Here is a 21,929-nt window from a genome sequence, read left to right as displayed (position 1 = left end):
GAGATATTGAAATGGAATTATCAATTTCTGTCTGTGGCGTCATCTAACAATATATTATGCGAACATCGACTTGTCTAAAAGAGGGCGTAAACTTCTGTGTGGGTTTAAAATCAATAATCAACTGTCAAAAACAGGTGTTTTTGTTGATTTTTGTTCTTGCAAATACCACAGCACAAAACTTTAATTCTGCAAACACTGCAAATAAATACAATTAGTTTTTCCGTTATCTCAATACTGACACGTACAACAAATTAGTCGAGTCTGCAGTTTAGGTTTCTCTTTACCTGTGAAAATGCCCGTTAATAACAAATAGCTATTGAGTCTATTTTAATGCCTTTTCGACTCTCGGCCCTACAAGTCCATATTTTCCTAAGACCATGGATTTAGCAAAATCCCTATTTGAAAATAGAAGCCACGATGGATACGTTGGAAAGGCAGATCATAATGTAAGAAAATATTATGCTTTCATCTAGTTTTAATATTGATGGTAAATTTAGAAACGAGAACTCGAGCTTGCTATTGAACCTGATGATGCAGATGATGGTTTTACTGATAGCTTCAATGGGCTTAGTGTAGAAGATCTGTTGACACCGACTCCTGGAGGTCCATTTTCTGCTCTTACTCCCAGTATGTGGCCTCAGGAAATTATGGCCAAACAGTCGAGAGAACAGGAAGATCCAAATTCACAACCAGAGTACAGGTTAGACTAGTAAAACATTTTAAGTTGGAATTAAAGGTTCTATAATGTAATGTTAACATATGGTTATCTGTTATTGTTAACATAAGAAATTCAATTAAAGTTATATATTGACATAGTAGTATGAAAGTGTTCACATGTCTCGTCTTGTCATTTCAGTAATTTCTATTTTTTGGACAAAAGGAAAGAAAATAATTATTTAATGAAATAGTTCCATGAGATAAACAATACAAAATACTCAATGATAGTAAAAACAATAAATATATGTGTTTTGTCAACAGGGTCAATCAGTAAACAGTCAATTTTACCAACTTTTCACACATGCACATTGCACACCTTTGTCCTGTAAGCTTATGAAACTAATAAAATTATGGCAATGTATAAATGCCCTCATGTACTTGCCCATGTTTGGTCTTTGTATTTCATGTTAACAATATGTTACCTGAAACTACAATTGAATTCTGATTTTATTGTATTCCAACTTTTACAATGTTTTAAATGTAAATGTCATGGTTAAATTGTTTTTGTCAGATTTGATGAGTTTGGATTTCGAGTAGAAGAAGAGGATGGACCTGAGCAGAGCTCAAATAAGCTCCTTGGAATTCCACTTGTTGAAGATCCTCAGCATAGGCTCCAGTGGGTTGCACATTTAGAATTTTCTCATAACAAGGAAGTGTCAGAGTTAACTTGGGATAAAGTTGAAATAAGGATTCCAAGGACTGATAAACTTTCCCAAATGGTAAGTTGGTCTTGTGGTGGGTTTTGTAATATTTGCTTTGCTTCTGTTAGATAATTGTGTCGTGTCACATCATTAGTTGGTAGAAACTTATATACATAAGGATAATGGTAATCCAAAGTTATTTAAAAAATGAGATTACTCAATTTTGTCATCCAAATAAACTTCCTTTTGTAGGTTCGATCTGGTATTCCACACTCTTTGAGACCTCAACTATGGATGCGTATGTGCGGAGCTTTGGAGAAAAAGCAGCAGTCTGAGTTAATTTACAAAGAAATAGTAAGGATGTCTAGTAATGACTCTTTAATGACGTCCAAGCAAATAGAAAAAGATTTGTTGCATATAATGCCCACAAATGCCTGCTACAGTAATGCAAATAGTACTGGAATCCCACGGTTACGTAGAATTTTGAGAGGAGTTGCGTGGTTGTATCCAGATATTGGGTGGGTACTTATAGAGAATATAAGTTTGGTTAACTGCAAATGCAGAGATTTGTTGCAGCTATTGCCAAGGTCTGGGCATTATTGCTGCCTCATTGTTATTATTTTTGGAAGAAGAAAATGCCTTTTGGATTATGGTTACCGTAGTTGAAGATCTTCTCCCTGCTTCTTATTATAGTTCTACGTTACTTGGTAAATTTATGAGAAATTTTCTGTTTAAACACTACAGAATGGTTTGAAACACTTTAGGAATTCAAGCTGACCAGAAAGTGCTCAGAAACTTAATCTCAAACTATTTACCTGATTCTGATGAAGTTCTTAGGAACCATGATATAGAACTATCCTTGATAACAATGCAGTGGTTCCTCACATTATATGCTAATGTCGTCCATATGAAAATTTTGCTCAGAATTTGGGATCTATTCTTTTTTGAGGGGTCATTAGTCCTGTTTCAAGTCACCCTCGCTATGTTGAAAATCAAAGAGCCTCAATTAAAAACTTTAGAAAATTCTGCTCAGATTTTTAACGCATTGTCGGACATACCAGGGGATATTGACGATGTTGATAAGCTATTTGAGGTTCGTTTTTTTTTATATTGTAGAGGTACTTGGAAGGGTACCTAATCTAAATGGATTATGTATTAGGTGTCTACACAGCTCACAAGCTCATTAAATGAAGTTATGATTGAAACATATAGGAGGAGACATCTGGCTTATCTTATGGCAGATCAGGGGGCATTGGTTGGGAATCCTGAGGCTGTTCCAAATTTACCAAAACAGCATTTAGCGAGGTAAGGTTTAATGTATAACTTTTATTTATTTGATCATTTTGAGAATGATTATGAAAATTGGTTATTGAGTTGCGGTCCTTTGTGTAACATTTTGAATCATATTGGCGTTTTCTCAAAATTATTTCTTTTCATTTTTGTAGTTTTTGATTAGATAGATGAGAAGTTTTTTGGTACAGAAATTAATTTACAAAATAAGAGTGCATTAGAGGTGCTCACGAAAGTATTTTACCTTCTGTTACACAACACAAGAACCAATCATCAGTATTACAAAGGTCGAAGACGCTTGCAGCGTTCCGACGTAACAATATTTTGAGTATGTTTATATGCACTTTCAAAAATTGGTTTTACATGGGGAAAAAATTGATTTGAAGGATATAATCAGTATCAGATGTCTATACGAAGAGATGATAGATATCAGTAAAATTGTGCTATAAATGCTTCCAATGAATTTTGAACTATGGTCAAAGTGCGTGTGCAAAGAGTAATGTAACTTGAGATTTTTGACTCAAACGCAAATTTAAAATAAATAAGCTAAAGAATCATCCCTAACTTAAAGTGAGTATTAAATAAGCCTTAGCACACAATTTTTATTTTTGTGTTGTAGGTACATACAGAGTGGTTAAATGAAAACGAAACGCCAGCTATTTCAGTCCATTAAAGTATTTAAAAAACAAATCGCTTGGATACGTCAATTTTGATTTCCAAGGGGAAATATTTTTGAACATAATGCAATCCCTACCTGTCATATCTTGGCCAAGGTGGGACCCATCCCCAAATTGTTAAATGGAATAGTGGGTCAAGTTACACCTTGTTTGAAAAGTCTTTTGATTCTTTTTACGGCTATATACAGGGTATTTCAAATTCGACCCTTACCATTGGGATCTCGGAAACTAAAGAAGATACGAAGAAGTTTAAATGGGAGCAAAGTTGCGTAATCTAGCGCTTGATCGAATACCATTTTCAAAATTTTAATTTTCCGAGTACTTCCGAAGATATCGGAGAAACACTAAAAATTGGAGAATCAATTTTTATTTCTTTTAGTGTTATTTGACAAGGAAGATTAAATCCGTAAGTACATTTTCATTGCCACTTTTTCTCAGTTACACGATGACATATTCAGATTTGCCATCCGACGTTTCGTCTTTCGGCTACCATTATCAACTTTATTTTTTCTTATGGACACCATATTGGATTTTTCGACAGAAAAATAGTGCGTTTCATTGTGATTTCATTGATATAAAACTTCTTATAATTTACTTTTTTAAAAGTCGAAATATTTAAATAAAAAGAGATATTACATAGTTGGCCTTGACTCCATCGAAAGACTTTCTTTTGTTCACGCTATATGACAGAACTCCTCAAACGAGATTAGAGCGTGCGCAGATTTCCAATGAAAGTGAGCTTCAGAAATGAAGAGAAACGAGATATATTAAGATTTTATTACAAATTTGATAGGCACAGTACGAAAACAGCTCAAATGTATTTTGAGTTATATCCGGAAAGACAACAGCCGCATAAAACATTATTGAAAACTTTGGATGAACATTTCGAAAGCACCAAACTTACCAAACTGACTAAAAACCTAAAATGAAGTATGGAAGTAGAAGGGAAGAAGATTTTCAAAGGTACGAAACTCAGCTAAATGTTGTTCCAAAGTTTTAAATAATGTTTTATGTGGCTGTTGTCTTTCCGGATATAACTCAAAATACATTTGAGCTGTTTTCGTACTGTGCCTATCAAATTTGTAATAAAATCTTAATATATCTCGTTTCTCTTCATTTCTGAAGCTCACTTTCATTGGAAATCTGCGCACGCTCTAATCTCGTTTGAGGAGTTCTGTCATATAGCGCGAACAAAAGAAAGTCTTTCGATGGAGTCAAGGCCAACTATGTAATATCTCTTTTTATTTAAATATTTCGACTTTTAAAAAAGTAAATTATAAGAAGTTTTATATCAATGAAATCACAATGAAACGCACTATTTTTCTGTCGAAAAATCCAATATGGTGTCCATAAGAAAAAATAAAGTTGATAATGGTAGCCGAAAGACGAAACGTCGGATGGCAAATCTGAATATGTCATCGTGTAACTGAGAAAAAGTGGCAATGAAAATGTACTTACGGATTTAATCTTCCTTGTCAAATAACACTAAAAAAAATAAAAATTGATTCTCCAATTTTTAGTTTTTCTCCGATATCTTCGGAAGTACTCGGAAAATTAAAATTTTGAAAATGGTATTCGATCAAGCGCTAGATTACGCAACTTTGCTCCCATTTAAACTTCTTCGTATCTTCTCTAGTTTCCGAGATCCCAATGGTGAGGGTCGAATTTGAAATACCCTGTATAGTATAAAATTTTTTACTTCAGCGGTTCTCAAACAATTGACTATTCTTACATTTACAAATTTTACTGGAAAATAATCAAGTCTTTGACAAACACCTTATTCAAATTGATACTGCACGTTTGCTGGCATTTTAGTCATTTTAAAATACCAATAAAAAAAACTAATAATGTAAACAAATTGAAATAAATAACTAAAAATAAATTTACTTAGATGTCAGTTAAATTTGGGCAGTGTGAAATCTAATTATTGATATTTAGTTTATCTTGTTTAAACAAAATAATAGTAAAAATGGTTTATATCCTACAAGAGAAAATAGAAGTGGAGCTATTTTTTGCGCATAATCAAAATGCATTTTGGACAGCCCAACTTTTCAATGAACGTGAAGCAAATAGAAATGTGCAAAGAAAGTATGTCTTAGAGCTGATTGCCAAATTCAGGGAAACATGATTGGTGACTAATAAAAAAAGGAATGTTGCAAGGTCGGTAAGGAATGAAGCTGTAGAGGTTGCGGTTTTGGGACATATTGATATGGATCCTACATTAAGCACTCGAAAATTAGCTGCTGTGTCTGATGTTAATCGGGGAAGTATACAAAGGATTCTAAAAAGACATAATTTCCACTCTTATAAAATAAAGCTGGTACAGGAAATAAATGAAAACGATCATGATCGGTGTTTGGAGTTCTGTGAAATAATTAATGAAAGAGCATTAAATAATCCGAATTATGTGTTTAACATCTGTCTCTCAGATGAATGTTCGTTTTTCTTAAAACGGTACTGTAAACCGTCATAATTGTCGTTACTGGCTGGACTACAATCTACGAATTTATCACGAATCACATACTCAATATCAACAAAAATTAAACGTTTGGTGTGGAATTTTTTGCAATTATATTATTTGACCATTTTTTATACCTGGCAGTCTTGATGGGGAAATGTATTTTAGACTATTAAAAGAAGCTATCGATCCAGCAATAACAACCATTAGTGAAAATGACAACAGCAATCAATATATTGAAGATGAGATGTTATTTCAGCAGGATGGAGCACCCCACCGTTATGCAATAGCTGTTCGCAATTATTTAAATGAGATCCATCCTGATCGCTGGATTGGACGGAGAGGCGCTGTTGAATGACCCACACGATCACCAATCTTTCATCTTTGGATTTTTTCCTTTGGGGTCACATTAAAAATAAAATCTATACTACACAACCAGCTTTATTAGAAGAATTACGCGAAAGAATTACGTTTGAATGCCAACAGATAATTCCTGAAATGCTATGAAACGTGCGTCATCGATTTGAACAAAATCTGTATTATTGCATGGAGGTTAGTGGCAGTCATTTTCAACATTTGTTGGACTAGTTTTAAGTTATGATTGTTTTAATAAAAAGTTTGTCAAAGAATTGCGACTATTTTCCAATAAAATTTTTAAATGTTAGAATAGTCAATTGTTTGAGAACCGCTGAAGTAAAAATTTTAAATTATATATGGCCGTAAAGGAAGTGGAAACACCTTTCAAACAAGGTGTAACTTGACCCACTATTCCATTTAAAAATTAGGGGGTAGATCTCATCCTGGTCAAAGTATGACAGGTAGGGGTTGCATTATGTTCAGAAAATGTTTTCCCCTGAAAATAAAAATTGACGTGTCTGAACGTTTTGTTTTTTAAATACTTTAAAGGCCTGAAATGGCTGGTGTTTCGTTTTCGTTTAGCCACCCTGTATACGTATACCTTTCACTTGTTAAGTATTAACATTAATACATCATTGCCCACAGAGTTAAGATGCTTATTATTTCATTTAAACATATTTGGCTGCTATAGGGCTTTGTTTATTTAATAGTCAATTTTAATAACAGCGAATAGTTAACAATTTTAATAGCTCTAACCTAATTACTATTTAGAGCAATTAGAGCTGGCGTCCACGGCCTATTCCAGCTGCTCGTCCGTAAGTCGTGGTCGTTAGATGTCACTAGTAATTTTCGTACTTGTACTGCTCGAGCCTGACGTAAGCATTTAACTTGGTTATTGAATGACAAGATTGACAAAGCGGGGCGAACATAACCTTAATAATGCGAGGAGTGTTTAACGGGAGTTTGTCTGGTAATTTTGCCTTAATTTGTTTGTTTGCATTAGTTTATGAGCATAATTTAACAAAATAGATGCATTTACAGTAATATGGATGATGGAAAACGAGAAAATAATAGAACTAAACGGCCTAAAAGTGATAATATAAAGTCCGTCTTGTCAGTGTATCTACAAAGAAGGCAGTTCGCCAATGTTAAACCTCGCACGATTTCAAAGAAAACAGCCCTAAAACGCGCTCTTTCAGAGAGCAGTATCCGTAGGCCCAACTCTGTTATGGACAATTTCATCAGTGAATCTGATCTTTTACAAATGGAGTATAGTTACATGTTTCAAAAGTTTGTGCTGTGGTTAAAAGAGCAAGTTGAAGTGAAACGCCAGTGTCACGATGTTGAGAAGCTGGTGGGGCCCCTGTTTTGTCATTTTTATATAGATCTGCTCAGCACTGGGAAGTCACAAGAGGCTGTTGCATCTAGCACATCATTCTTTAAAGCACATGTTGAAAAGGTCAATAAGTCACAATGTGATGATAGTGTCAGACACATTCTCAATGCAGTGGATGTAGACACTATGCATGATGAAATAGTATTGAATGGGTCTGAAGATCCAGATTTTGATAATCTGAAAGACCAATTCAGATCAATGAAAGTTGTTACTTATATTAAACCAGAGTCATTAGGCCTTTTAAAGAAATTTGTTGTGGATACTTTCAATATAGATTCCCATATATTGCTTCTACAATCTCTTCAAACTTGGTTTGACTTCAGGATAGTTTCAGAGAATGATTTTTACATATCCCTTGAAAATCATAAAAAGTACAACAGGTTTCTGCAGCAGCTCCCCAAAGATAATCTTTCATCTTTTAACAGTAAGTTGCATCTACAGGAAAAAGCTCTGCAGCATTGGATTGGTTCTAAATGGTTTAACATAAAAAGTGATAATGATGGGAATCAGAGTTCAAAAAAGTTTTGTTCAGACAGCAAAGACAATTCTCAAGCAAAATTTCAAGTTACTAGTCAAAGAAGTAAGTTAAGGAATCTTATCAAGAAAACCAGTAAATTACCAGCCAGTGTTTGTAATGTTAAAATAGTCAATACCAAAAATGTAATTACATGTGGTTTTATGAAAAGTTCCACTGGCCTAGCAGCATTTGCTGAAGGCAATATACTACGATTAATGCCTTTGCAAGTTCTAGTTGATTGTGTTTGTAATATTGAGCAAGTAAATCATATCAGGTTCATTCATCACTCAAAGCAAATTTATTGCATCACTTTAAGTTCCGACAATGATGTTATATGCACGGGATCGGCTGATTGTAGTATATGTATATACAGTCTTAAGAAAGTTGAATTTGTTAAAAGACTATATGGACATTTAAGTCCAATTTATTGCCTTTCAATAAGTGGAAATTCCAAATATTTAGCATCAGGTTCACATGATGGAACAGCAAGATTATGGAATTTGAAATCTGGAGAAGTTTTGAGAGTTTTTGCGGGTCACACAGATGCAGTTACCAGTATAGATTTTCATCCAAATTCATTATATGTTGCCACAGGATCTGCAGACAGGAATGTGAGAATATGGTGTATAAATTCCGCCGATACTGTTCGGTTGTTACATGCTGCAAAAAGGGAAGTATATGCGATAGCCTTCTCTCCAAATGGACAGTATGTAGCCAGTGCTAGTGATGACAAAAAAGTGAGATTGTGGGATGTGAGTACGTCCAAAGTTTACCATGAGTTTAAAAATAGGGAATCTTCTGTACTTCACTTGTTGTGGAGCAATAGTGGTAAACAGTTGTGTGGGGGGACTGCCTCGGGAGTAGTGAAAATATGGGAAGTAAAAGACAAGGATAAAGAACAATCAAAGGAACATAAACATTCAGACCCAGTTTTGAGAAGACACGTGGACGGCCGTTTACTTAGTTTAGATGCTTCATTAGGTTATTGGACGTGCTTGTCAGTTCCTAAGTCTTAGGCTGCCACAAAGATTGTGATTTGCTTGTTTATACTAAATTAAATTGTTTGTTATGTTTTTTTTTGGAAAATGACGGTTGACTCACTCCTAAATTTTATGCATTAATTTTGAAATGGTCAGGTAATTTTCAGAGTACAGTACAACCATTTTAAACTGAACATGCTCTAATTTGAGAATCTCCAGTAATCCAGTAAGATTATTTTTTGAAGTCGCTGGATTTACCTAAAAGATACTTTTGTAGACACAAAGTACGTCTTTGCATACTTATCTTCTGCTTAGTTATATTTGTAGAAAAATTACTTCACTAAATTCTTGCGACATCGGAATAAACATGATGGTAATACTCAACATAACACAGATATCTTTATATCGGCTTCTACTGCACTATTCCAAAAGATATCCTACTGTTTATGTGCAAACTTATATAACAGATTACCACATATTTTTAAGTCAGTATAGTCCTTGGAATTGGTTAAAAAGTATCTCAAGAGCTACCTTTTAGATAAATTTTTCTATGAAGTGATTGAGGGAATATTGCAAAAATTTGTATTAGGAACTTAATTTGCGTCAAATCTACTTTTTTTTTTCGATATTGTTCTGTCTTACCACTTTCGGATAATAAATGAGTTTATTTTATTTAAATCCGAACAGTGGAAATTATAGACATAATATAGTCAGTGACTTGTTAATGTGACAATTGTTAATGTGAAAATATGGGCAGTCAGTGTAAAAAATGCAAACGTTAATTAGAACAAATCGCTAAATTTTTCATATCATTTAACTTTATGTGCTTATATTATCCAGGTATAACAAACACTTTGTATATATTTGCAGGGTGTCCCAAATTTTCTTGTAGTTAGTGAAGATATAAACTTGGAAGACAAAAAAGCTTATTGTGTTAAAATTAAAAAAATGTAATAATGCATTTTATCGCTACGGGGTAACGCAAAAATTGGAAAACAAAATTATATATACATCCTATATATTTTTGGAAATTTAGATTCCTAAAGGGTGATTTTGGTTATGTCCACATCCATGCATGATTCAAATTACCATTACATGGTACATTGTTTGCATATTTATTTGAAATTCATATGTTTGTTTAACACGGAATTATTAGTTGGTTAAAAAAATTTGGAACACTCTATATATGTACTCAATATGTTTATGCTCAGTTTTTATTAATATTTAATTTGGAAAAAATATATAAAACTGCCCACATTTATAAAAATATGCATATTATGTCCTGAATGTGTGTTATCAAACTGATTTTTTTTTTGGTAATCCGAATCAGCCAATGTAATTATTAGTTCGGATTAAGCAGGTTGTACTGCAATTTAAAATGTTGAACCACTGCCTTGTTCGGGAATCAGCTGTACTAGTTATTTAATGTAAGAAAGTAGTAATTGACTTTTCTGGGCAAAATATCTATTTATATGATTGCCCCAATGTAATTTGACCTCATTAGCTTTTCTTTATAATCAATATTAATTTTTAATCTCCTATTATTCATTAATATCAAAACCATACTGGGTAATGTTAATTATATTTTGGAATAATTTTAAAGTGAAGTAAAAAATACCCAGTATTGTGCTATATTTTTTTTGTTCGTAAAATTCTATTCACTCTTCACTAGTGCTTCATTGTCATCAGTAATTACAGTAAAGTTACTCTCTTAGTAATCTTAGTAATCAGATGAAAGCAATAAGGCTTGATTGAGTTGAATATTTTGGCAATAATAGTATCGAGTTTTGCAAATTTACTTATGTAATTATGGAGAATTGTTTTATGATTCAGGAAATGTGTTGATAATAATTTGTTTATAGTATCTCTCAGTGTGTGTTCGTTGTGTTATTTAAATTATTAATGAATTATTTTGGTGTATTGATTATAGATAGAATTTCATTATGAATATGTATTCTAAAGGTGTAATTGAAACGTAATAATTATGGTGGAAAGGGATAAAATTGATATGAGTTTTAAAAGTAACTCAATACTTTAGAATTACCTACTACTCTTAAGTTCCTGTAAGAGCCTTCTAGTAATACAATTTGAAAGGTATCTAATTATGCGTAAATACTTTTCCTATTCAATTAGAGCGTCTACCAAAGGTTCAAAAGTCAAGTGGCATATAATAATGGGTGATCATTGAAAAAGAACCCCATTGTAGGCTGTGAACCATAAACGTAGGACGTTGATTAAACCATTTGTTATTTTTCATCAAAAGTTGATTAATAACAGATGAATTTATCCAAGACATGCCTCTGACATTTCACCTTCTATTTGAGTTGTTTTAATGATCACCTTTTATGTTAATACGTTATTTGATTAAGACTTGTGAACTGTTTTACGCACCCTTTCACGAAATGATTAATTTTTATTCTTAAACGAAGCAAGTTCTACAGTTGAAGCCTAAAATATTTGTAATTAATAATAGAATTGTTGATTATATGAAGAGAGGAGCCATTCAAGAAAATACATTATGTGAGGGTGAGGCACTAGGGTATTCCAGATTTATTTCATGTCATTTAGATGTATATATTTGGCTTTTGTGTTTTATTATGGATATATGATGTGTCTGGATTACCACTACTACCGATCACCGTTGATTTCTCAAGATTTGTTACTTAATGTGCAAGGAATGAAATATTCACTTGTGGGAGTAAGTCTTTATAAATAAATTTTATTTTAGTAATTACACAGTTTTATTTCTCATTAGTTTTATATAGAAAGTCAAGGCAATAAGTTCCTTTTATTTCAGAAGGCAAGTAAAAAAGAACAAGTCCGTCATTCAGATGTTGCTCTTCAATGAGCAAACCGAAGATGAAATTAAAAGCAAAAATATTAAGCAAACGGAAATTCTTGTAGACCTTAGAGAAGCCATCTTGCAGGTACTATCATCTTCACATTTGAGATAGGTAATATTTTTTTTAATCTGCAGGTTGTTAGACACTTCGTGCAGTTAGATCCAAAACTAGGTTTAGAAATCTCGCTTATTGCTGATTATACTATGGAGAGCCATGCTCAAGATCACGCTAATTATATTAATGTTTCAAAAAATCGGAAAAGAAGGGCAAAGGCTCTACTGGATTTTGAGAGACACGATGACGATGAATTAGGTTTTAGGAAGAATGATATCATCACAGTAATTAGTCAGAAAGATGAGCATTGTTGGGTTGGAGAGCTAAATGGTCTAAGAGGTACTCAAAGCAGTTATTGTTAAATAAATGGGCTTAGCATTATCAAATCTTAGGGTGGTTTCCTGCTAAATTTGTTCAGTTATTAGACGAAAGGAGTAAGCAATACAGCAGTGCTGGTGATGACAGTATTTCTGAGACGATCACAGATCTGGTGCGAGGAATATTATGTCCTGTTGTGAAGCAGATTTTTGAACACGGCATGAAACGTCCAAACTTTTTAGGTAAGTACATTTCATATTTAAAAAATTTGCTTATCTAAAACTTTATTGTAGGTAGTCCTTGTCATCCATGGTTATTCATAGAAGAAGCAGCAACAAAGGAGGTTGAAAAGGATTTCAACTCTGTATATAGCAGACTGGTGCTGTGCAAAACTTATAGGTTGGATGAGGACGGAAAGGTTTTAACTCCTGAAGAGGTGAGTGGTAAGGACTGTTTGTAATAACGTTTTAATTTAGGAGTCTTTTCAGTTACTCTACCGATGTGTCCAAGCTGTTAACCTTTCCCACGATAATGCGCATGCTCAAATGGATGTGAAATTGAGGTCTTTGATATGCATAGGATTGAACGAACAGGTGTTACATTTGTGGCTCGAAGTTCTTTGTTCATCAAGCGAGATTGTGCAAAAATGGTAAATTTTATTTTTTCCCAAGCGCTGGTAAACAAAAAATGAAATTTTAGGTATCATCCTTGGTCTTTCATATACAGTCCTGGTTGGGTACAAATAAAATGCGAATTGCGGATACTGTCTCAGTTGTCATTTAATCTGAACCCGGATTGGGAGTTGCCAGTAAAGCGAGATACTAATAACCAACCTTTGAAAGATGGGGTGCGAGACATGCTTGTTAAACATCACTTATTCAGTTGGGATATTTAACATTTCCTTCAGTATTCACAACATATAATATTCCGTCAAATACCAGGTGCTTGCTTACTTTAAAATAATTATCATGTAAACCCGTTTATATGCAGGGTGTGTATTAAACCGGGGAACTGAAATCGAATGTACATAGTGAGATGTCAGTTTTAATTAGTGCATTTGATTATTTGGTTCACCCGGAATTGAATTTTTTTCGATTTTTATGCATTACTTGTAATTCTTCTGTCGAATTTGGAGTGTGAACGGAGTGAGCTCTAAAGGAACAAGATTTTAATTTCACATTTATGGGAGCTTGATAGTTGGTGATTCACAGTTACTTACTTTCACATCTAGTAAAAATATTATGGCTGATTACTTAAAAAATTTACACCATATTTTAATATTTATTTTTATTGGATTTAAAATTATGACTCGAAACAGAATTGGGCAAAATCAGTCAAATACCCAGTATCTTGGTAAGTATACAATATTAATTCACTAATGATTATACACCAATAATATTTTGTATAGCAAATCTAATCCTTTATGGTTTACATAGTATTTTGATTGAAGTTTTTATCGTTGAACATCTGCTGTATAACTGTAGTGTGACAAAATCTGGTGCGACGATAAAACAACTTTAAATTATTTTAGTTAGTGGTAGTCTAAAGCACAGAATACATTACAGTGAAAGCTCTTGTTACAAACATCTCCCTCAATCAGACATTTATTGTAGTGCCCTAACTATGGGTATTTCTGTCAATCTCCCCAACAAACAGACATTTTCCATGAGACAAAGACGGATATCATAATTTTCCCGTAAAAATTCGAAAACCCTCAATGACTGGTAATAATGACTGTGGTATTTCCCCGGAGTGTACTTAGTGATTTTAGTAGCTGTCAATTTGCTTGTTTTAAATTTGACCCTCGTATATTAGTTTATTTTTAGATTCCACATATTATTATAAGTACATTTTGTATATCATGTCTAATAATTAGGCTTAGCGTTTTAGAGGGTATTTAACGCCGAAATAAAAATGTGCCTTCAACATAACAAATTTTAGAACTAAATTATTATTGTAGTTATTAAAGATATAATTTTCACATTTTGCATAACGTCAATAAAAAGTCTTAAGTTTATACTTTCTCCATTTATGTGGTTTAATATTATATAGAGCGTCGATAATTTAGTTCGAATCTTTGATATGTTCCTTTTGTTTTTATTTGTATTTTGTTATTAATTTTCCGATAAAGGGATAACTCCCAAAAGTGGATTAAAATATGGGAATCGTCAGTGTTCACTTATAAGAGCTTTCACTGTATATGTAACTTAGAAAATTACTACCAAGAATATCAGTCATTCTTAATACGTTTCCTGACCTTTAAATTATGATAAGTTGATTAACTTTTGATTGCTTATTTTGTCATTTAATTAATAATAATCATAGCAGTATTGAAGATTGATATATTGTATCTGCTAAAGCCTATTAAGTATAAAAAAATATATTTTTATCATAAATGCCGACAAAACGTGAAGAATGTCTCAAGATGAGTTTGAACATTATAGTATCTATTTTCCTGTTATGCAAATTTTAGCATCACGGTGTTAAGACAATATCATGTAGTTATTGGGCATGTATATGAAGTGGTGTAAAATTCTATTTCGCTCCTGGGTTATTGCCAACTTAATATTCAAGGCGCAATGACAAATTATTTTGAATTAATTATACCTTGCAACATAGCTCCACTCTCAGTTTTCTGACTAATGTACAGACTCGCCTTTACCAGAAATTAACCATATATTCCGAACATTCTGAAACCTTTTGAAAATTGCTTTTGGTTTATTCTTCTTTTGAGTGAAATTAAAAGAAAATTCTCGCAAAACATTATAGTTTTCTATAATTCTTCTATAATTTTAAATATTCTTCTGGCAGAGATTTAACTCGTAACCACTCAACATTAATTATTACAATCACATTGACCATTAATACAGCATTTATATCACAATTATTTGATAGTATACATTAGTTGCATTTACTAATTTATTATTAATAATTTATTACCTATATAAGATTAGTTCTGTTTGAGAAACTTTAAATTTTACGTATGTTTGATTATTTTTAATAAAGCAGATTGCCGCCCAATCGCGGTAAGAGTTTCAACTCATCACTTAATTTACTGCAAATTATCATAGCCTAAAGCCTTTGGTAAGGTGGTTCCACAGGGTCCTGGAAAATGGAAGTGAAAATTGTCCTGTGCAGGTTCGTCATTGAGATTAAATTCTGCTACTGGATAGCCCCTATCTGCGACTAGAGGAGCAAATAATGCAGCTGGATACACCACTGAAGAAGTTCCAATAACCAAGCAGAAATCACATGATTCAATCAAGTTTTCTGCATAAAAATTATCTTAAACCAGAAGAAAATTTAGAAATAGATATTTACTAGCCATCTGAAGAACACTAGGATCCAAGCTTTCTCCAAACCAAACTATGTGTGGCCTCACTAATTGCCCACATTGTGTGCATTTGGGAAGATCCTCAATGCTTATAGGGGGTAAATTTTTTTCTGATGCCAAAGGATCCCTGTAAAAAACATATGTATGTATAATGAAACTTCATAATTTCAGGGAAAATTAAACTATATAGCATCAATTGTCAATTAAGGCATTAGTGAAAAATAACTATTTTTAATATACAGGACGATTCCAAAGCTTGGACCAATGCACCACAGTATTTAAAGCTAAAATACATGGAACAGAAATGTGTGGGAGATAGCTTGTCTGTAAATAATATACATATTTAAGTATGTGTAACATTTAATTTTTTAAAACCTTGCAGTTGAAAGAAATGTACAAGGTTACCTAATACTATTGGGTAATACTGTGGGAACAGAATAAATGATATACTAACCCCCTGTCTTTTAGGACCTCACAAATAGGAGTATTGACATTTTTTTCTACAACTTTGCATCTAGTACATCTGATTTTATTTAAAGCCCCATGTAGTTCTACAACATTTTTCGATCCAGCTCTCTGATGTAAACCATCTACATTTTGTGTTATCAGATGGAATTTCTTATTTAGTTTCTTGCAATCTTCTTCAAACTTTGCCAATGCAATATGTGCCTGCAAAAAGAAAAGTCTCCAAGGTCCAATTGTGTACCATAGTTTTAACACAAACTGAGGATTAAGTTTGAGATTTACTGCAGGTGAAGTTTAAATTGAAAGTTTAGAAAATGGACCTTAGGGGTGAAAATATTGATGTAAAATATTTACATGATTGGGTATGGCAGCAAATGCTATGTTTCTTCGGTAATGATAAAATTCCCATACTAAGGCTGGATTAGCTCGGAAAGCCTCAGGAGAGGCTAAAGAAGTAGCCCTATATTTTCTCCACAATCCACCTGCTCCTCTAAAGACTGGAATACCAGATTCTGCGGATACTCCTGCTCCCGTGAGGATTACAATGTTCTGGGCTTTGTTAACAAGTTCTTTAAAACTTGTATAGTCGCTTAATTTGCGTGTCGTCATTTTAAGGAGCTGAGAGGGTAACCAGTATGTAGTCAGTTTGGATAATGAATGTTTTAATTTTGCTTATCGAAATCAATAACCTAAAAAAATTTTGAAAACTAATTCATTTTATGTCGGTGTCAGTCGCCTATAGATGGCACCATATGTTAACTGAAGTATACAAGTTTGAAGTGGATTAAGGAAATTTTACAGTTCAGAACTAATTATTCGGTAGATGGCGCCAGCATGAAATTAATTAAACTTAAAAGTTGCTATCAAAGAGTTCTTAGTACTAGAGTAAATTATTGAAATCAAAATCGGAAACGAGGTTCGATTCAGTGAAATCATAATATTTAGCTACGTTTACAATAGTATTGTGTACATTTTTTTATCTTCTATGGCTAGTTTTACATGCATTCAAAAAGTTTTATAAATAAATCTGTAATGTAAAAATCACAATGTACAAAAAGCTAAATGTCGTCCTATTCTCTACAGAAAAGGGTAATATAATAAATCACTTCGTATAATATTAGGACAAACTTTAGAAAAATCGGTCAAATGCAGTATTTTACTAGTAAAAAACGTACTGTATTATTCTTCTACATGTACCATTCCAACAGCCTGGTCCCTTACTACTATTGATAATAACTGTACCGCATGTGGGTGTTCTGAATTGTATGCTACATTCGTATTTAGTTTAGCTATTCTGGATAAGACAAGAAGTTCTACTGGGTTAGCATGTTCGTTGAAAATTAAGTAGATTTCTGCATTAGACTTGAGAGTACTATTAATTAGAAGGGAACTTCTAGCTAACGCTCTTCTGCTAGTGTGTTCTATCTAGTACATATAAAGAGGCAAACGGGGAAACTCGTGGATGTTGGTGACGACTATAAAGGGCGACAAGCCTACTCCAGAAATATTTGTGGAAGTAGTATCAAAGCAGAGTGTTAAGACCATCCTAAAAATAATCTCGTTGAAAGTGGCAAGGCATTACAACGTCTCTTGAGAAAACTGAAATTTTATTTCCTTATAAAAGCAGAATAAACGAATTTCGCTTTTACGGAATCAGAGTTTCGGAAACGAATTTCTGGCTAAATCTGGATCTACCGAAATTGGAAATTAAACCTATAAAGAATATTAACAAAGTCAACGGCAAGGCGGTTGCATCGCTAGAGAAAGTAAAAATAGCTTTACGTGCTTTGAGTGCAAACCCAAGAAATGGGATTTCTTTTTTGACCTTAGTATAATGAAGTTAAAATTAATTTAACTTACGACTTGTAAATAAGTATCAGAATCTTGCATCATAAATTAAAAAGTTCTCCGTTTTGTTTCCCTTGATATACTTGATATGCTCCTTGGAACATTTCTTCAATGCTTCAATGATTTTTGGATTTACCTCCTTTTGATTGATGGAAGCAATTTTCTGAAAGCACTTTATAGCTTTTTTTACTCGCCCCGGTCTCTTAAACCATTGGACACTTTCAGGCACAATTAAATAGAATAGCAACACCAACGAATGGGAGAAAGATACTGTTATAAGGGAGGCCCACCCAACTACCACCTATGGTATGGGGGTATATGATAAACTGTAGAGCACTTCAATGCAAATGTTTAACTCGAAAGATTTAATTGATTTTTAGTCCATCATTTTTGGAGATTAGGGAAATTGAAATGAATATTTTTATCATTTCCATGAATACAAAAATATAGTGTTAAGAAAGTGTTCAGAATTTCGTTAACCTACATAAAAAGATATAGGATTTATAACAAAGGAATAGGAAAATCTTGTTATTTGTTATTATCTCATATAACAAATAAAACAAAAGTTTTGAAATAGAACAAGGGGTACAAATGTCCTGAAGTAAATGGTTAAAAGCGTATTGCAAGAAACTCCGAGGTTGTTAAAAGGGGTTTGGCCTTAGGAAGAATTATCAACTTTTAAATTCATGCAACCATTTGGAATATCTCGCAATTTTGGCTCTAAAAAGATACCCATATTTTTTAAAATTCTTTCCATTCATTCCAAATTCCAGATAAATATTTTAAAAACTGGGAGCTATAAAGGAAAAAATTACACCCCGTGCGTATCAACGAAACGATGCGTGTGCGGAGATGCGCACACGCATCCGCTCATAAGAACTTTTCTTCATAAAAGAAAGACGGCCCGAAGAATGATATTTCCAAATGTGTTTATGGTTTTAACATGACATTAAGGAACAATATTTTTCTAATGAAAAATTGTATTACATATACAGATAACAATTATTATTAGCTTTAAACATTAATTAGATCGTTTACATCAGTTGGTAGAATTTCTCTATTATTTCACTAAGGATAGTTATCACCTGCCACGTTAATAGTTTAAGGCTTTATATAGAGTGGATGAGATGAATGCTGACCACTCCAAATATAAACCTTCTTAATCTTCGTCATTTATTAAGAAAGCAAACTCTTCCCTTTCTGTCTCTCTCCCACTCGATGGAAGCATACATCGCGAATTTTGGCTGATTAATTTGTCAGCTTGGTTGGACACATAAGTAGCAGTGTATATGGAATGAGGCAATAATTTTTCCTCTGACTAACGTATTTAAGCCACATTTATTATATTATTGACATTATGATTGTAATAATTATAACATTTTAATATTTAACTTGCTAAACGGCCACAGCTTCCAGCGAATTTATTAATAATTTCGTTCATTAACAATGGGCTATTACTAATGGATGTGGCTTTACTATTGGCAATTATCGCATTACATAGTATATGTATTTTATTATAATGGAAGGTTCACCATTTTCATGCGGTGACTAGGATTACAAAAATGTATTTCTGTTCGCTTGTTTATTTGCTAAAAAAAGACTGTAATTTTTTTTGAAAAAAATGGGAATTTTTCTAAATAAACAGACATATGTAATTTGCAAAGTGAGCTACAACAAATTTGAAATCCTACACATTTGTTTACTAAGAAATGTTTACATTAAATTGTCTTTTGTGAAAGAAAATAACTGAATGTTGAGATAATAAGTTTGATTAGTTACATGTACATTATGATGAAAAGTTTTTTAGAGCCAAAGTAATGAGAAGCATCAGCTGAAGTTAAGTAAGGTGGCATTAGAGCAAGGCACTATTACATATCCGCCAGAAGCTTCATAATGAGGTAATAATTCCTCAAGGCATATTTACAAGATCGTGGAAAGGAAAACTACGAGACCTAGTTACAATATGGTTAATTTTTAAACTGCCACAATTTTCTTTTTTATTATTTCTTTGGATAACTTCTGGCTTGCATGCAACGCAGCTATTATTCAATACATCATCTGGTTTAGTAATCTACAGTAGAAACATGTTTAATTTTTCTGAGAGAAAAGCTGGAGAAATATTGGTGTCAAGCTTCTTATAATGTTTTTCGTCATTAGTAACTTAGTGTAGAAAAAACAGTTTTTTCAGTACAATTTGCGACATATAAGACAGACAAAAAACAGCTACTGATTATTGAAGGTAAGGTTTAATATAGGTAATAATACCTTTATTACGCAACTCTACTTTTCATCAAAATCATGAAAGTAAAATATTTTAGATCTTTTTGACATACTGAATATCGTGGTTAGACCTGTAAAAACAAAACATTGTTAAAATTTAATCAGAACCATTTAGCAAATTCATTTAAAAATTGTATAGAAACGAAGCAATTCGGGCCAATATTTTAACATTTTACTTTTTACGAGTCGCTAAAATACGGAGTCAAAAAATATGTTCAAAGCTTAATATGAAACACGTTTTGTTTCGTATTTTATAAGATTTGTTGCTTTTCTAGTCTTATTAATATCCCAAAATTTTTGTTTTTGGTTTCTGATATCTCATTTCTGCATACTGTACAACTGCATGCATTATTCGATATTTTTATATTGCATAGAATATTTATTTTTTACCATTTTTTCCAGGATTTGCAGCTCCGTAGCGGTTATAGATAGAATAAAATGCTTTGGATTTTCTTAACTTACTCTTCAAAGAGCTATTAAATAGCTTCAATTTTGAAATTTTCAAAATATTGTAAATTTATGGCAATTTTTGAAAATGAAAAAATTCATGTCCTTTACTGAATTTTTGAAACATAAGTTAGCGCAATGTCTGTTTCTCTATTGGAAATGTTGGATCTCATTTAAAAAACTACTTGCGATCGTAGAATTAATCCATTTAGGAACTACACATGTGTAAAAGTAAAAAATGCACATTTCGACTTTGGAACAAATAGAAACTTTCTAAAAGAATAAATTGTTTTCTTGTGCATCCTAAATATCCAAATTAGATCAAAAATATACTTCCTCTTCCTTCCTCTAAAATGGCAAAAAACTGCATTAATGTTAATTAAACTTTTTCGCCTACTAATGAACCTATTAAAAGTGTAACTTGTTCCCTTCAAAAGGTTTAATATTCTTTAATCTTCATTTTAAAAGATCCAATTTATTTTTAGTTGGGAAAGGATTAAGTTTGATGGGTATAGCGGTTTATCTTTAAAGGGGTAATTTGTGTCACACTTTCCAAAATATATTCTGAATTTCGCTTTTTTACACTTGCTGCTTGGTTTTCCTAGTGAGTTTCTGCATACGTGATTTTACCTTGAAAATTTAAGTTATCTGCGACACTTGCGACGACCGATGTATCATATTATGCCAATATCTCCATGTAGCTAGAGTTAATTTAATCCCAATTCGCCTTGGATGTATTGGAGTATCGGCAAAAAGCTTCCCCCCAAAATATAAAAAAAATCTCCGTGAATCGTGGATTTGATATAAAAATTATTTTTTTCAGTGTATTTTATAAAGGGTAAAAAATTTTCATTTCATTGCAATACTTTTAATTGAGAATCTAACGTTTGCAATCAAGTTAATACCATGGTATATGTATACTAGATATTTACGCATTCTGTTTGAAGCATGCGATTCGTTTGTAAGCATACGCATATACACACGTAGAGGGCTTAAAATTCGTATTTACCTCAATCAAAAGGGCAAATATTTAAACAAGAGCAAAAAAGACATTTTCTACCCTAACCTGGAACGATCATATCTGGAGGTGCTTCTACGTAATTAAACCATCATCAGCCACGAAGTGCATATTATCCCTATTAATCGAACGCAAGGTAATGTTGAATATATGCTTGTTAATAAGGATCATCAAATAATTTAAGCCTCGGTATTCGGCTCGTTTACTACTCCCAAGAAGATGATTATTTCCGATGCAATCAATTCGATTCAGCATAATTACGTCCAGGCTCAGTTAACTTTATTGACAT

General features: G+C 32.6%; 4 protein-coding genes across 5 annotated transcripts in view; 3 read left to right on the top strand and 1 right to left on the bottom strand.

Moving 5' to 3' along the window:
• Positions 1 to 19: 19 nt before the first annotated feature.
• On the top strand, positions 20 to 15,271 carry LOC136417299 (small G protein signaling modulator 3 homolog). 2 transcript variants are annotated; one of them, XM_066402939.1, is made up of 13 exons: positions 20 to 446; positions 498 to 700; positions 1,229 to 1,436; positions 1,611 to 1,876; positions 1,935 to 2,065; positions 2,123 to 2,451; positions 2,518 to 2,663; positions 11,831 to 11,960; positions 12,011 to 12,269; positions 12,323 to 12,490; positions 12,542 to 12,684; positions 12,737 to 12,897; positions 12,948 to 15,271. In XM_066402939.1, exons 1-13 carry the CDS (start codon positions 378 to 380, stop codon positions 13,141 to 13,143), a joined length of 2,409 nt encoding a protein of 802 aa, XP_066259036.1. In that variant the 5' UTR covers positions 20 to 377; the 3' UTR covers positions 13,144 to 15,271. The 2 variants fall into 2 exon arrangements, with proteins under 2 accessions (XP_066259036.1, XP_066259035.1); XM_066402938.1 differs by having other exon boundaries at positions 12,725 to 12,897.
• Positions 4,997 to 21,929, top strand: part of Srp72 (signal recognition particle 72) — a 257,370-nt gene continuing 240,437 nt past the window's right edge. Inside the window, exon 1 of the mRNA XM_066402942.1 lies at positions 4,997 to 5,001. The gene's annotated coding sequence lies outside the window, so the exon portion shown is untranslated. The remainder of the gene's footprint in view (positions 5,002 to 21,929) is intronic.
• On the top strand, positions 6,946 to 11,764 carry LOC136417302 (TAF5-like RNA polymerase II p300/CBP-associated factor-associated factor 65 kDa subunit 5L). Its single transcript, XM_066402944.1, has 2 exons — positions 6,946 to 7,110; positions 7,182 to 11,764. Exon 2 carries the CDS (start codon positions 7,186 to 7,188, stop codon positions 9,067 to 9,069), a length of 1,884 nt encoding a protein of 627 aa, XP_066259041.1. The 5' UTR covers positions 6,946 to 7,110; positions 7,182 to 7,185; the 3' UTR covers positions 9,070 to 11,764.
• On the bottom strand, positions 15,076 to 16,697 carry LOC136417310 (NAD-dependent protein deacylase-like). Its single transcript, XM_066402953.1, has 4 exons — positions 16,402 to 16,697; positions 16,037 to 16,251; positions 15,570 to 15,709; positions 15,076 to 15,518 (listed from the first exon to the last, which is right to left on the bottom strand). Exons 1-4 carry the CDS (start codon positions 16,654 to 16,656, stop codon positions 15,301 to 15,303), a joined length of 828 nt encoding a protein of 275 aa, XP_066259050.1. The 5' UTR covers positions 16,657 to 16,697; the 3' UTR covers positions 15,076 to 15,300.

The sequence above is a fragment of the Euwallacea similis genome, chromosome 27 (assembly GCF_039881205.1).
Source record: "Euwallacea similis isolate ESF13 chromosome 27, ESF131.1, whole genome shotgun sequence".
Taxonomy (NCBI): Eukaryota; Metazoa; Arthropoda; class Insecta; order Coleoptera; family Curculionidae; genus Euwallacea; species Euwallacea similis.
Note: the sequence above shows the minus strand (reverse complement) of the source record. Positions and strands in the feature narration are given on the sequence as shown.